At 49.8% G+C, this 14,416-nt stretch overlaps 7 protein-coding genes across 7 annotated transcripts; 4 read left to right on the top strand and 3 right to left on the bottom strand.

Moving 5' to 3' along the window:
• Positions 1–1,616: 1,616 nt before the first annotated feature.
• On the top strand, positions 1,617–2,473 carry FPRO_02717 (uncharacterized protein; the record flags this gene model as incomplete). The annotated part of the gene is made up of 2 exons (XM_031227152.1): positions 1,617–1,899; positions 1,971–2,473. The coding sequence occupies 2 exons, from the start codon at positions 1,617–1,619 to the stop codon at positions 2,471–2,473; spliced, it is 786 nt and encodes a 261-aa protein (XP_031077616.1).
• Positions 2,474–3,762: 1,289 nt separating this feature from the next.
• FPRO_02718 (putative acyl-coenzyme A-binding protein (diazepam binding inhibitor)) lies at positions 3,763–4,169 on the bottom strand (the record flags this gene model as incomplete). The annotated part of the gene is made up of 3 exons (XM_031227149.1): positions 3,763–3,915; positions 3,968–4,035; positions 4,085–4,169. 3 exons carry the CDS (start codon positions 4,167–4,169, stop codon positions 3,763–3,765), a joined length of 306 nt encoding a protein of 101 aa, XP_031077615.1.
• An 836-nt stretch (positions 4,170–5,005) lies between these two features.
• Positions 5,006–6,186, top strand: FPRO_02719 (uncharacterized protein; the record flags this gene model as incomplete). Its single annotated transcript, XM_031227148.1, has 2 exons — positions 5,006–5,122; positions 5,179–6,186. The coding sequence occupies 2 exons, from the start codon at positions 5,006–5,008 to the stop codon at positions 6,184–6,186; spliced, it is 1,125 nt and encodes a 374-aa protein (XP_031077614.1).
• A 111-nt stretch (positions 6,187–6,297) lies between these two features.
• Positions 6,298–7,593, bottom strand: FPRO_02720 (putative SAGA protein; the record flags this gene model as incomplete). Its single annotated transcript, XM_031227147.1, has 3 exons — positions 6,298–7,019; positions 7,070–7,304; positions 7,357–7,593. 3 exons carry the CDS (start codon positions 7,591–7,593, stop codon positions 6,298–6,300), a joined length of 1,194 nt encoding a protein of 397 aa, XP_031077613.1.
• A 1,067-nt stretch (positions 7,594–8,660) lies between these two features.
• On the top strand, positions 8,661–9,522 carry FPRO_02721 (putative isopentenyl-diphosphate delta-isomerase; the record flags this gene model as incomplete). Its single annotated transcript, XM_031227146.1, has 3 exons — positions 8,661–8,850; positions 8,903–9,241; positions 9,290–9,522. The coding sequence occupies 3 exons, from the start codon at positions 8,661–8,663 to the stop codon at positions 9,520–9,522; spliced, it is 762 nt and encodes a 253-aa protein (XP_031077612.1).
• A 1,745-nt stretch (positions 9,523–11,267) lies between these two features.
• On the top strand, positions 11,268–12,176 carry FPRO_02722 (uncharacterized protein; the record flags this gene model as incomplete). Its single annotated transcript, XM_031227145.1, has 3 exons — positions 11,268–11,596; positions 11,646–11,898; positions 11,961–12,176. The coding sequence occupies 3 exons, from the start codon at positions 11,268–11,270 to the stop codon at positions 12,174–12,176; spliced, it is 798 nt and encodes a 265-aa protein (XP_031077611.1).
• A 473-nt stretch (positions 12,177–12,649) lies between these two features.
• On the bottom strand, positions 12,650–13,598 carry FPRO_02723 (uncharacterized protein; the record flags this gene model as incomplete). The annotated part of the gene is made up of 3 exons (XM_031227144.1): positions 12,650–13,366; positions 13,420–13,532; positions 13,595–13,598. The coding sequence occupies 3 exons, from the start codon at positions 13,596–13,598 to the stop codon at positions 12,650–12,652; spliced, it is 834 nt and encodes a 277-aa protein (XP_031077610.1).
• Between the last annotated feature and the right edge of the window lie 818 nt (positions 13,599–14,416).

Raw genomic sequence — 14,416 nt, 5'->3', positions numbered from 1 at the left:
AAATCGATGGAGAATGTGATATTCGATACCGAGTGTCTTGCTTTCAGGTACTTGCATAGTACTCATTGTTTTAGCAGACAATCCGTTGACAAAGAACAATGGGATATTATCCGATACGTACTCGGTCAAAGGACGCCAAGTCTTTGTTCCTGTTCCTGCGTCAGGCGGGCTCTTAGCGCAACGGGCCTCGGCTAGTACCTGCAGCCTTCCACTGGGACCCCTGGAGTTACAGGACTTACAGTGCTCAAATCAGCCACTCACAGGCTGCCATGAGTGACATGCCCCAGTATTCAGTCTCAGGTACCTGCCGTAAAAGGTAACATCACCATGCGCTGTCTCTTCCTTTTCCCCCTCCACAGAGACAATAGCCGGGAGAGGTCAGTAAAGAGGCTGATCGCTATTGAAGGGATATCACCCTTTGACATCAAAAGGGACTTGGCATTTTTCGGTAAAGCGTATGCAAGATTGACTCTTGAGTTTGGACGGGAGACCAACACATTCTCCAAGATTGTGCTCTATTACACTATGGCCTAGTAGGGCTTGGCTTGGTGTTGTTGTAAGTGGGCGGCTAATTAACATGGGCTCTCAAATCTATCAACTCGTTACTCCGTAGTTTGTCTTTACTAACAGCTGTCATTTGCCTGAGCTGGCGATCATTTCAAAGGATCTGGTGTGGAAAATATCTCAAATGGAGACAGACCATTTGTTAATCAATGAGCAGAAGAAACAAGTCGCACCACAAAACCATGTGGTATTGTCTTGTTTTACCTTTTCCGCTCCAAGGTTGCATCTGCTATTTATTTATCTTCGATAGCTGTTTCAACACAAAACCCTATATCCATGCCTTTCAAACATCTTGTTCCTGTCACAAAACGCTCAAACCATCAAGCAACCTCCATCCGTATCAGGTCCCGTTGCCCCCCAACCCATCCATATTAGGCATGGTGTTTTTCTTGTTGTCCGCGGATTGGTGGTGATTGAAACAAACCACGATGGGCATTTTAAATTAAAAAATATCAGAAGAATTAGGGGGCCCCTGTCCTTGTTACCCCCAGGAACAGAACCACTGCAGGGCCAGACTGCTTCTGCATGATGCTCCGTCTTTCACCAGCCTATCACGACCATGAAACCCGTCCCCATTTACCAGGGAAGGAAGGGTCGAGTTTTCGACGGTTCCATTGCTGCTGCTTCCCGAGAGACAAGAGAGACAGAGCCCTTCCTTCCTTGGGCTTGGTGTGGCCCAGTCTCTCACGGCCTCTACTGCCTATAGTAGTACTTACATGAATGTGCCCCCATCTCGACGACTTCATCTTTTTGATCTTCCCTCACACACCTCTTCGTTCGTCCTTGTTGTCGTCGCTGCTGTCCTAGAGAATCGCCCCTTTATCGATACTCGTTCCGTTCTTTAACAACAACAGTCGTTTATACTCTGATCCTAGTTTTATCTAGCATTCACTCACTCGCTTACCGCTCAACGCAAAACCGCCTTCTCCACCATCATCCTTATACCCTGTTTGTGGCTTTCCTCCCTGTCTGCCAGATCGGACTCGTATAAGCCAACCAAGCTCAACTTCAACTTCGCGTTCAAATTCCAGCCTCTTTGCTCGTCTGACAAGATGCTTTTCCGAACCATCGCCTCTGTCGCTTTCCTGGCTTGTGCCAGCAACGTTGCTGCCGAGCCCCAGCCTTACAAGCTGGTCAAGGCACCCGTTGAGGGTCTCAGCCTCGCTCGCCGTTCTACTCCCGGATACCAACCTGATCAGTCAGTCTGTGGTGGCGGCGGTAACACTTGCGCTGATGCTTGTGGTGCTGGTTACGAGTCTTGCCCTTCTGAGGATGAATCTACCCACTGTTTCAACCCTACTGTTAAGCAGTCTTGCTGCTTTGACGGCACTGGAAGTATGTACACCCAGACTCATTCATCGATGAGTCCGTTTCAAAGAGTAAACTGAAACTAACTATCTCACTAGACTCTTGCGATGCGGGTTACTACTGCTCTCATGACACCAAGGCCCAGACATGGTGTTGCCCTGAATCTATGGATCTTGCTCAGTGTGCCAAGGCGTACGGCGTTGAGGACGGCCTCAAGACTGAGAAGCTCATGACCTCCACCGCTGCTCCCACCGTTGCCACTACCACTGCTGCTCCCACCACCACCTCTGCCCTAGAGACCACCTCGACAACTGTCTACATCACCAGCACCTCTCTTGCCAGCACCGAGCCTGCAACCACCACCAAGTCGGTTGTCGCTAAGACCACGACCAAGGCTGCTAAGACCACCGTTGTTGCCCCTAGCTCTGGCTACAGCACGGCTTGGAGTGGTTCCAACAGCACCATTGCCACTGCCGTGCCTACTCAGCCATCTGAATCCGCTCCTGGCTCTGCTGAGCCTTCCACCATTAGCAGTGGTGCTTCCCTCACCGGCGTGAGCGCCATGCTCCTCGCTGCTGCTGGCTTCTTCGCCCTTCTCTAAGTCACACACTTGCCCGTGGAAACACTGGTTTTCGCGAGATACTACCCAAAATGACGCTCATCCGTCGTCGCGAATAATGACTCAATGATGAAGAAAGCAACGAAAGGCTTTATGCGTGGAACACGCCAAGTAAGAGGTGGATTGAAAACAAAACTCGTGGTGCAATGTCGAGCTGCATTAATCTTCTGATGAAATACCCCTTTTTCGATATCCCCCATTCTGTTTACGTCTTCACCCGGAGTTGATCGGCTTGGTGTTTTTGGTTGGCTAGGAAATGAGCATGAGGAGGACGAGTTGAAACGAAATGAGAAACGCTCAGCGCTTGGAACATACATTCTTACGATCGGTATACGGCTTTCGCATACCTTGTTACACCTAAAACTTATTTACTATTCGTCACGTTGCGAGAGCTTAGTCTCCGCCTCGTATACTTGACATTAATAATTGCCCTGGTAGACAATTTTACTCGACATTGCACACATATCAACCAAGACATTCTATACAATGATGGGAAGCAGTGACGCCTATGTGTGAAATCGTTGTAACAAATGTGAGCCATTGAGAATAGCAAGCATATAAGTCTAGTATATCCACTCTTCTCAGTGCGCCACACGCCAATGAGTTGCAACGAACTTGATAGAAACTGAACTGTGGTATTACTGTGCTGTGTAGGGAGCTGGATGGGTTGTTAGTGAGCTAGCATGGTTCAATAGTAGCTCATATCCATGTCCTATATGTTGTATTGACCTACGCATATCACATCTGTAGATCTGTCTCCATAGACCATCAGTAAGATACTCTGATGCCTTGTGTAATGACATTTGAGGCGCGAGTCCAAGGTCAAATTGGGACTACAGACAATGAACTTGTACACTTTCCTACAAAGCTCAAGTCCTGTGACACCGCAATGTCATGGGTTGAGGAGTATTACGTGATAATGCACCACCAAGTTTGGGAATCACCGTCGGCTGTGAGTGATGTCACATGTCACCGGGAGCGAAATCCCATGACATGTTGTCCACCAAGGAACACATAAGGCCGTAGTCCTGGTACGCAAGAGTACTGCTGTGGAAGTCTGGACGACATCAATGGCGCAAAACGAAAGGGTATGATTTATCTCGACAGCTAAATACGATGCGTGTTATAGGCAGCGTAAAAGGAAACCACGAAAGGGCTTCTCCCATCTGATCTGACTCCAACATTGTATGGTTTCATATGTGTTTAGATATTCCTGCTCCTGAGTTGTTCTGTCGCGGAGGCTTGTCTATTCGAAGTGGTGATTTGGACACTTAATTACCAACGGCCTCGGGAACCTTGTTGGCATCGTAGCCGCATTTCTCCTTGAGCTCTTCAACCAGCTCAACGTACTTGACCTGAGCGGCATCGGGTGTGAGCTTCTCCTCCTCGGCGGCCTTCTTCCAAGCGTTATACTTGGCCTTGCCCTGAAAGCGGTGTTAGTTCGTCGCAGGCAAGGAATATAGGCTTCTAACTTGCCTTGAGGTCGAACATGCCAGGGGCGGTAGCAGCGGAGAAGTCCTCACCGTTGGCGACCTTGTAGAGTCCTGAAAACGTTAGCAGAGAGGTCGAAGACATGGGTCAGAGAGATTCTACCGTAGAGCCTGAGAAGATCGTCGGTGTTGGGCTTAGAGGTGAGCTTCTTGGAGTCCTCGACGGCCTTCTGGAAAGATTCAGACATGATGGGCAAAGGGGTGAGAATGTTGTTGAAGTTATTGGAGAAACCAAGTTTGGAGAAGAGAGTAAGAAGGAGAAGAGCTGTTGGGGTGTTTGTTGAGGAACTTAACTTGGCTTCTCCCGTCGTGCGGGTTATAGCGGGGTCATGGGATTCGATGGAGGGGCTTAGGGGCCAAGTTGCGCTGAGTGACGTCGTGATCTGCCATTGGTTACTTTGGGGGACCTTCTCTACCTTCCTTAAGTGAGATGAGAAGGGGATCTGCCGAGGGAAGGAAGGAGCTGGATAGGTAGTAGATAATTGCGACTCAATGGCGAAGAGAGGCACGTGGGGAACAGGGGCTATAATTCTTGAAGATATTGGATATCGTTTTTATGATACAACGAAATAGTATCGGTAGGCAATGCTTTGGTGAAACTACCTACCTACTACCTCTGCATCAAAGTCGGATGCACAAGCAAGCTTCGACAGCTCCCACCCTCGGGGCCTGAGACGGAGCAAGAGCCCAGCATGAGCTGAACAGAGAAGATAGCCCATACGAATACGCCAGCTGAAGCTACAATAGCCTCATATCAGATATTGCAGTATCCGACGAGCCTGAAACATAGGCCGTCCCGGAACATCTTTTCGTTACACAGCCTTGAACTCGTCATAGACGAGCTTAGTATTGCTCCGAGACCATCGGGAGCGGAACAATCATGCTCGCTCGGCTTTAAACTTTCACAGCTCACATGTCTCTCCGATGTTATCTACACGTTACATGAGCTACTCAATTTTGATAAAGAGTGCCATAACCCTCCCAGAAATAACCACCAAGCCCACTTCACATCAATTGATTAATCATGACAAAAACCGTCGTCGTATTAGGCGGCAGCCTAGGCGGTATGGCCGTCACCCATCAACTGCTCAAGTACACACGACCTCGTGAACAAGATCTCAAAGTTATCCTGGTCTCAAAGGTACTCACTCAACAGATTCTGTTCCCTTTACGCCATTGACACTGACAAGCTTACAGAGTAGCCACTTTTACTGGAACTTGGCTTCTGTTCGCGCCGTTGTCCCTGGCGTTGTAAATGATGATGAGATCTTTGCGCCCATCAAGCCAGGCCTGGATCAGTATCCCGCCGGCAGCGTTGAGTTCATTGTCGGCACTGCTTCTGGCGTCGATCACACTGCCCGTACCGTAACAGTCGATACGGATGCTGGTGCTGGCCAGAAGACCGTGCTCAAATATGATCATCTTGTTATTGCTACCGGCGCCGAAACCGTTGACCCCTCACTCCCTTGGAAAGCATCCAGCTCGCACGAGGAGCTCGTGGAGAGCTTGCACAGCACTGCTGAAAAGGTTGAAAAAGCTACGCATATTGTTGTCGCCGGTGCCGGAGCTACAGGCGTTGAACTCGCAGGCGAGATTCAATATGCTTATCCCTCGACTACCGTTCTACTCATCTCAGCTGGGGACAAAGTCGTCGCTGGCGACCAGATAGCTGGTAGTGTTGAGTCTGAGCTGAAGCGCCTTGGTGTTGAGATCCGTGCTGGTGTACGATCCGAGGACACGACGGAACTACCGGATGGCAAGACGTTGGTGAAGCTGTCCAACGGGGAGGAATTGGTGACAGATTTATTCCTCGCGACGATGGGACTGAAGCCAAATTCTGGGTTCCTGCCAAAGGAGTGGCTTACCAAGCAGGGCTACGTCGACGTGGACGATGAGATGCGCGTCAAGAATGTAGAGGACGTATGGGCAGTTGGAGACGTCGTATCCAAGCCTCGCGCCGCATTCTTGATCACAGAGGCTCAGGCTGCCGGTGTCTTCAAGAACATTGACCTCGTACTGAAAGGCAAGGAACCACAGCCTGTGAGCGGTCCTCGAGTAGATGCTTTTCTTTGCGCCACAGGTCGAAGTCGCGGAGCTGGACGCCTAGGCAAAGTCCCGGTGCCGTCGCTTGCTGTATGGGCCGTCAAGGGTCGTACATTAGGTCTCGAACGTACCAAGAAGTACGTCAGCGGAAGTATGTGGTGATTGAGAATGCGTGTAGTGCAGTGCCTGATATCTTATTCAAGAAAGCGCCATGATATTCCTACAAAGAAAAAGCAACATACCCACACCCATAATCTAATTAATTCGCCTATCCTATCCTCTCTTCTCGTCTTCAATCTCCCGCCTGATCTGCTCAAGAACTTGTTCTCGTGTTCTCAAGTGATTCTCTAGACCCTCAACCTGCTCCCGGACTGTCTGGAGATCTTCCTGTATGCTCTTGAGGCTCCCCCCAGCCGCGCTCTTACCAGTTCCCTCTTCCAGTTCCCTAAGTTCTCGTCGCTTGTATTCGAGCAATTGATCGAGTTCCTTCTTAACAAGTGCAGGCTTAGAATCGCGTTTGCCGCCTTTCCGGCGCTCCGCGATCTCCTCCACCTTCTTTATCTTATCCTCGAGGTCCTGGAGCTTGCGCTTCAGTCGAACCTCTTCCCAATCCTCCGTCTTTTCCGTCGAGAAATCCGTGCCCGAGCTCTTGAAGCCACTTCGACCCAGGCGCGTTAGGTATTGATCGCCGAACTTAGCTTTGCGGCCGGTACTCGTGGTGTCATCAGCCTTGGTGGCCCATCGCGAGTTAGCGCCTGTTCGCTGGTTGTCGACTTGATAATCAATCTGATTGCGCTCAAAGCTTGATCGAAGCGAGGCCGGAACGGTACGGGGGATTCGGAAGCCCTCATGTCGGTAGTTGAGGATATGTAGGAATGCGAGACAAGCGTCCTTGTTGATAGTCGATTGCGCCGAGGGGTTGATCAGATTCCAGGCGGATCGGACATCGGTATCGGGAACATCAAGGGACTCGTAAAGATCACTAAGCGCATGGACTATGATCGTTAGCTTTATGTCCCAGAATCTCGGGTTACCATAGACATACAATCCACCTCGCCTCGCATATCTCGGTTCTCCTGGTAGATCTGCTCGTATTTGGCCTTGTCCGCAGGCTTCATGTACCACTCGAATCCGTCTTTGAGTCCCAGGTCTTCCGAGTCGTCCTCAACCTGCTCGAACTGTACTGATTTTCCGGTGATGGCTTGGCCAGCCTGCACGAGATGAGCCTTGGACTCAGGGACAAGCCAGTCGGGCAATGTTGTCGGCACATCCGCGTATTCCTGTAATTCGTAAGCTACAAAGTCAAAAAACCACTCAGCGATCGTGCCATACCCCGTTGAGAATATCAAAGATGATGCGCATGGCAACGCAGAACTCCTCGAAATCAAGGTTTCCATCATTATCCACGTCCGCAAGATCCCATACTCGCTCTAGTTGATCATCTCGGAGGCCACTGTTCTTTAGAACAGGAGCAGCTTGTTCACCTGTAAGGAACTTGCCGCCTCCTGTTCGGGTAGAGAAGATATTCCAGTACGTCTCAATTTCCTGCGCCTCGATCTTGGGAGCCATGATCACGTACGTCTGGGGGCTATGGGCAGCCGTGTGGGTTTATTGTTCAAAGTCGAGTTTAAAATAATAATAAAAAGAGCGCTCTAATTAAACCGGATTAGAAAAAGATAGAGGCAATCGTTTTGGCGGCGACCGCAGAGGATGTCGAATTAGTGGAAAGGCAAAGATGGAGGTTCTATGGTCAGTGTAGAGTGAGCTGGAGGTCGAATGACGAAGCCAGCTCTCCAGCCACGCTTGGATAGGCCTGCATTTCCCCTGATGCATCTGCGGCCCCCGCTTAGCCAATATCCAAATTAGCGCATAATCTTACTGGTAAGAGAGTTTGTTGATCAGTAAGAGAGGCAGCAGAGGATAGAGCATGTAAGTCATTGGCATCACTTATTCAGTTTACTATTATTTTAGCAAAACTTGACGATATAACAATCTTGACAGTACGATGCTATACTTCAACATGCATCTGAGCTACTCGTGAGTTTATGGAACAGCATGCTGTTACCACTCTCTCTAAGCCCCCCCTGTCATAGAGGTTAGAGTTTGCTAAGGGGATGTGCTGCACAACTTACTGCTGATTGTCAATATTGCATTTCCTCATGAACTTGCGCCTTTTATAGTAAGAGGAGGATATTTACATGTTAGTTCATAATTGAGTCCTTGAACCCATCATCTGGTAGCATACGCTAAAACAAGAAGAGGTTCACCGAGAGTGACTGGCCAACAGCCACAGCCCAGGCTTTGAGTGGTTGAGCCCCACTGCCAAATAGAGAAGGGACCTGGAGAGAACCCCCATAAACTCGGCTCTCAATGGCTGATTCACAAGGTTGTGGGCCTGCAGTAGCGGGTAGAGGGGTACGGGTGCCACACCCGATAACTTTTTGGAGGGGCAAATAGTAAAGAAGGCGTGAAACAAATGACCCTTTAAATTAATCCTTTCTTCAGACCGCTTGACCCTGTTCCTCATATATGTATGTATACTCGCTGTCTGTTTGTCTGTGGCGTGCCCTGAACTTGAAAAGCATCACGAACTGTTTCTTCTCCATAACTCAGACTCTACTCCTGTTCGAATCACCATGTCTACAACAACTACCACTACAACCCAGCCTATCACGGCCGAATCTATGCTCCGTCTCTTCCCGGACATCGACACCAGCTCAGAGCCTCTGTCCGGCCATGATGAAGAGCAAATCCGTCTTATGGATGAGGTCTGCATTGTCCTCGACGAGAATGACAAGCCAATCGGTACCGCCAGCAAGAAGATCTGTATGGGGAACTGCACCACTATCCAATGCCCCCTACTAACTTAGACTACAAGGCCATCTCATGACCAACATCGATAAGGGCCTCCTTCACCGCGCGTTTTCCGTCTTCCTCTTCAACGACAAGAACGAGCTCCTCCTCCAGCAGCGCGCATCCGAAAAGATCACCTTCCCCGACATGTGGACCAACACTTGCTGCTCCCATCCCCTCCACATCCCTACCGAGACTGGTGCTACCCTTGAAGACTCCATCGCCGGTGTCAAGCGAGCTGCTCAGCGCAAGCTTGAGCACGAGCTGGGTATCAAGAAGGAGCAGGTTCCCTTTGAGGACTTCCATTTCCTCACCCGAATCCACTACAAGGCCCCCAGCGACGGCAAGTGGGGTGAGCACGAGAGTATGTCTATCCAATATTGCATGTTACAGTATCTAACAGCCGGCGCAGTTGACTACATCCTCTTCATCAAGGCCAACGTCGACCTCGACATCAACAAGAACGAGGTCAGAGATACACAATACGTCACTCCCGAGACGCTCAAGCAACAATTCGATGACCCCAGCCTGGTTTTCACACCTTGGTTCAAGCTCATTTGCAACTCTATGCTCTTCGAGTGGTGGCAGAACCTCGACTCCGGCTTGAATAAGTACATGAACGAACAGGAGATCCGACGCATGTAATGCTATATGGATGACGAGTCAAGGAGAGAAAATGCCCAAAGCGAAAGGAGAAGCAGTGTAAGTGCCAGACTTGGCATACGGTGCACGGGGTTTTTTGCAGTCAATCAATCAGCTTAGATATCCGTTGTTAGATCTTGCTGCGTTAATGTTTACGAGCAACTGAGACACATTCAATTTGAGACCATTTCACTACTAAACTCAGCTATCAAGATGGAGGATTTCATGACCAACATCGCCAATCGGAGTCTCAAACTCATTCAGCACGGCCGGGCCGTTGGGCATGGTTATCTTGAACCGAACTTCCATATACGAGCCAGTGATTCAGGATCATGATGCTTCGGTTCTCCGCATGATCCGGCATGACATTCCGGTGGTGAGTCTTATCAAGTGACACAGTACTGATAAAAAAGATTAGTGAGTCCTGGCGCCGTCGCAAGCCGTGGCCATCCACCACCAACAAACAACATGCATGATGCTCTTTGACAACACCGCCTACTACGACTCTTCCAGATTGGGCTCCTGTGACTGCATCCAACTGGAACATCGGGGCCAATGACGGTTTTCCTTGGCTTCTCTAAACCAAGGGCTTTCGATCTCCTCCACACTCAGCTGCCGGTGGCTTGAGCCTTAACTTGGCTATGTCACTGCACCTGACATTGAATCCTTGCACGGAACCCGACTTCTGTGCTTCAGTATTCCACTGTATTCATCGAATTGAGTCCAATCTGGTCACTAACTGCACAATTGATTGGAGTATCTCGGGACCCGGATTTCACAATCTGCTTTGCCCGTGCAACGACAGCGTCACCCCCACGGTGTCGCAGCTGATCATGTGGTCTACGATCGTCGTCCTGTCAGCAAACACTGTGCTACCTTATCCTATCTCGCCTCGATTCCAGACTCGCTATTCACTGTCTCAGGATGGATCCCGAAGCTAGTCAATACCCCACGATAATAGCTGTCATGCATCATCTGGCCAATGGCATCTTGGTGTTCCACCTAGAGGCGCTCCGTATCTATGCTGCCCGTCTCGAGGCCCACACGGCGTCTAACCAAGACTCGCCCTACTTAATCCCCCGAACATTTCCTATCTCTCAGCTCCTCTTTGTTCCTCACCTGTCTACTCAGTCACTCATCTCTCTTCCACAGACACTTACTTTGCTGAAGCCTTCAACCTTGACCAGACAACAGCCGCTGGCCACTAACAGGACCCTCAGTCAGGATATCTTGCTAAGCCCTCTCCTAGAGGAGGCTGCTTTGAAGAATAGCCAACTCGGCGTCTTGCTATTGCTGCTACCACGTGCTGCTTGCTGCACTCAATTTCTTTGCACTGTTGACGGTCGTTGACTACTGTACTGAAACTTCTGAACACTCCCGCTTCACAAACCTTCTATCCATTCTCGTGAACTCTCGAAAGGCTTGGACGCTTCGTCGACGCACTTCGTTCGATACATCCCCCTTCTACTAAGCCGTGATCGCGAGCCTGGCCCGCTCAAGTACCACCTTGATGTCGGTTGAAGTTCGCACCAGCCTTAATTGTCTCCGCCATCCCTCGAGGTTTACGTCCGTTTGCAGAACTCAACTGTCACGAGTTCATACGGGCGATAATTGTCAGAATATACAATGTGAGTCTAGATGCTTGGGCCACGAACTTATCATGCTTAATACGCAATGGCGCCCCTTTCATTACCAGGAAGGGGCCCTTAGGTACAGCGAATAATTCCAGTACCGGTTAGACTGCCATCATGGAGATCAGCAAGAGTAGTAAAACTGGTATCCATGGCTCTGGGACATTAGCCAAGTGGCGGCGACGCTCCCTTATACCATCTACCTGGGAAACCTCTGTTCGTTTCGTTAATGTGAACGAGTCTGCGGCAGCTGGTAGTGCGCTGGCCCAGGCCTTTGCAACTGATGCCATGAGTCAGTATGTACTCGACGGTGACGACATGGCAGATTATTCGGATGAGCAAAAGTGGAAGCTTCATGTTGACTATATGACCTATATGGTTGCAGCGCACTGCTACAAAGGGATGGTGACAACCATTGGGTCGGACTATGATGCTGTAGCTCTATGGTACGTGAACCACAACTATGACCGCAATTTGATCTTAACAGCCTCTCAGGCTTGCTCCGGGTCAGCAGATGGACGACTGGTGGACTAGTCTTCGCAGTGGTATGTGGAAGCTATACTATCAACTGTCAGCTGAAGGACGCAGACGATACTACGATGAGATGATCCCTGTTCTGGACCGGACCAAGGAAGAGGTCATGGGCGAAAGGAACCAGGATTGCTATTATCTCGTCTACATCGGTACCAAGCCTAATGCCCAAGGCAGAGGTTATGCCGGGAAACTGATCCGCGATATGGTTGCCAAGGTACTGCAGTTGATGAGCACTTGTTCCATCTTCCACCGCTGGAGTAAACTAACAAGAGCCAGGCCGATGCTGAACAGCGTCCCATGTATCTCGAGTCCAGCACCGAACATAACAACGGCTACTACGCCAAGTTCGGTTTCGAGGTCAAACGTGACGTCGTCTTTGAGGGAGGCCCTGAGCCCATCACGATGTGGATCATGGTTCGCGAGCCTCAGAAAACTCGCCCCGCTTGTAGCTCGGTTATCGTTTCTGCCGTCAGCAGCGCAGTCAAGTTCTAGGGAGACGAGCCTCTGATCCTTCCAAATATCGACACAGGGTCAGAGGCTGAAGTCGAAGAGGTTGAGGATATCCAGAACGTCACCCATGAGCAACAAGATTGGAAGAAATGTGCGGTGATGTGAGTTCTGGTTGCGCGAGAATTTGCGTTAGTTTACACCGAGTTCGTTGACTCATGTCATTCTTTTGGACGTTGGTATGTTTTGATGATATGAAGCAGTTATGCTTCTGTCTTTTTGTGTTGCCAACACGTGTCGACAGTCTCTACCGCAATAGCTGTCTATCTCTTCTGTTCTTACAGTGCGCCAACTAGCTCGAGTCATTCATTAGAGAGAAATAACCCATATAAGACTGTCATTCCTTCATAAGCTGGTCCCTCCCGTAACCGTAAACACCGTGCACCTAGCTTTTGTATTTTGTATTCCGTATAAATTGCCCTTCTCGGAGCCCATCCCTCATAAACTCAATTCTGATGTTAGTATTCGAGGATTGCCCATGTCTCATCGTCAACTGTGGTGTAGACTAGACCCTGGCCAAGCAATTCGTCAGCAGCGGTGAGAGCATCCCGCACTGACATGCCAGTAGAGTTGGTGATGACGTTGAGATGGACACCTTCATTGCCACCAGGTGTATCGTTCATAAAGTTGAACATCTTCTTGGCAAGCCCACTACAGCCAGCGAGCTTAGTAGGCGCCTGGCCAGCGTTGCCGCCTCCATTGTCATTGTAGCCACCACCATCCACGAACATGCTATCTCCGTCTCCATTGGCACCACCTTGACCACCGAGAGGGCCCTTGGTAAAATAGAGATGAACATATGCAGCCTCGAGCATGTGATAGTTGACCTCGTTGAAGTCCGCCACAGGCCTAATAACATGAGCTCCGACGTGTCGCTTGTTGTTGAAGGATTTGAGACGACCCCAGATACGAACGTGAGACTCCACCTCGAAACCGGGATCAGCATCGTCCTGCTTGTCGACATCGATCCACTTCTTGACCTCAATCATGCCGGTTCCGTCGTCGATGTTGAGGGTGATATTTGTAGGTTGAGGCTGAATCTTGCGAATTTGTCCGACGAATGTGATCTGTGTCACGGGGGAACCGTCGATTTTGAAGTCTGCACCAGCGTATGCCTCTTCGGCGTCGAGAATCTGCTTGATTGTGACAGGGCGCAAGGACTCATCCTGGTATGACTAGTAGATATGAGAAAGAGTGGTAACTATCGGTTGTAGAGAGTGTGATGTACCTTGCCGCCGGCGCCGCCTTGACTGCCCTGTTGTGAACCACCGGCGAAGAAGCCGCCAGAATCGTCACCCCCTTGGGCGCCATAGCTTGTTTTTGTGAATCCGGAGTAAGCAGCTTTGAAGAAGAGTCAGAATTGCAATTCTTGACAGAAAGCGGGTGTCTTATAGTGTACTTACACATGATTGTGGTTGTGTGATGTTTGAGTTGGGCTAGGCAGAGCTCACGGTCAGGACGTGAAGATCAAGAGACGCGTTAAAACGCGCCTGAGTTTAATGGGTTCCATGATGCCCCGCCTTCCCTGTGTGGGGCATTGGCGTTACCTTAGTCATTGATGAGAGCTTCTGTGTTATGGGGATAGAAGGCACGTGCTTGGGAAGTATATACCTAGGTAGGTACACAGTACTATCCATCAACTGAACGGAAGCAGCATATGCTTTGTTCCATGATAGCACAAGAAGGAGTTGATACGGAGTATCCCCTTGTTGATTCGATTGCTGTCTCTATCAGCCCAAGGCATCCTTGGACTTCTCCCAATACGGTAGGCGATCATGCATCTGCCGACTTTTCTTCATCGCTAGCGAGTCTAAGTAGACACGCGGAAATGACCTAGATGGAAATATATGGCATCGCGTAGAATATGCTACAGCTTTCAGAAGCTTCTCCGCTGGCTTTTCCTGTGTTGGCATCACATCATTTGATATATAAAAATGATCACCATGACTAGCCCATGGGTAGGTAGCTTCAACCTCGGCAGGAAATGTGGAACTACCGCCAATGAATCCCGGCTTCGGCGTTGGCCCCGTGTTTCTCCAGGTTTCCTTCCTTCCAAGGTACTTGCCGCAATCACACCCTACGTCGTTCGGCCATCGGCCACTGTATCCGTACGTAGTTGCTTCTGACATCAACAACTTTTCTCCTCTTCTTGCTTCTATCACGAAACCAACCTTGACCCTTTCTGTCCCCTTCTTTGGTTCATAGCCTTTCGCATAGCGTTTGCT

This window comes from Fusarium proliferatum (genome assembly GCF_900067095.1).
Source record: "Fusarium proliferatum ET1 genome assembly, contig: FPRO_scaffold002, whole genome shotgun sequence".
NCBI lineage: Eukaryota > Fungi > Ascomycota > Sordariomycetes > Hypocreales > Nectriaceae > Fusarium > Fusarium proliferatum.
Note: the sequence above shows the minus strand (reverse complement) of the source record. Positions and strands in the feature narration are given on the sequence as shown.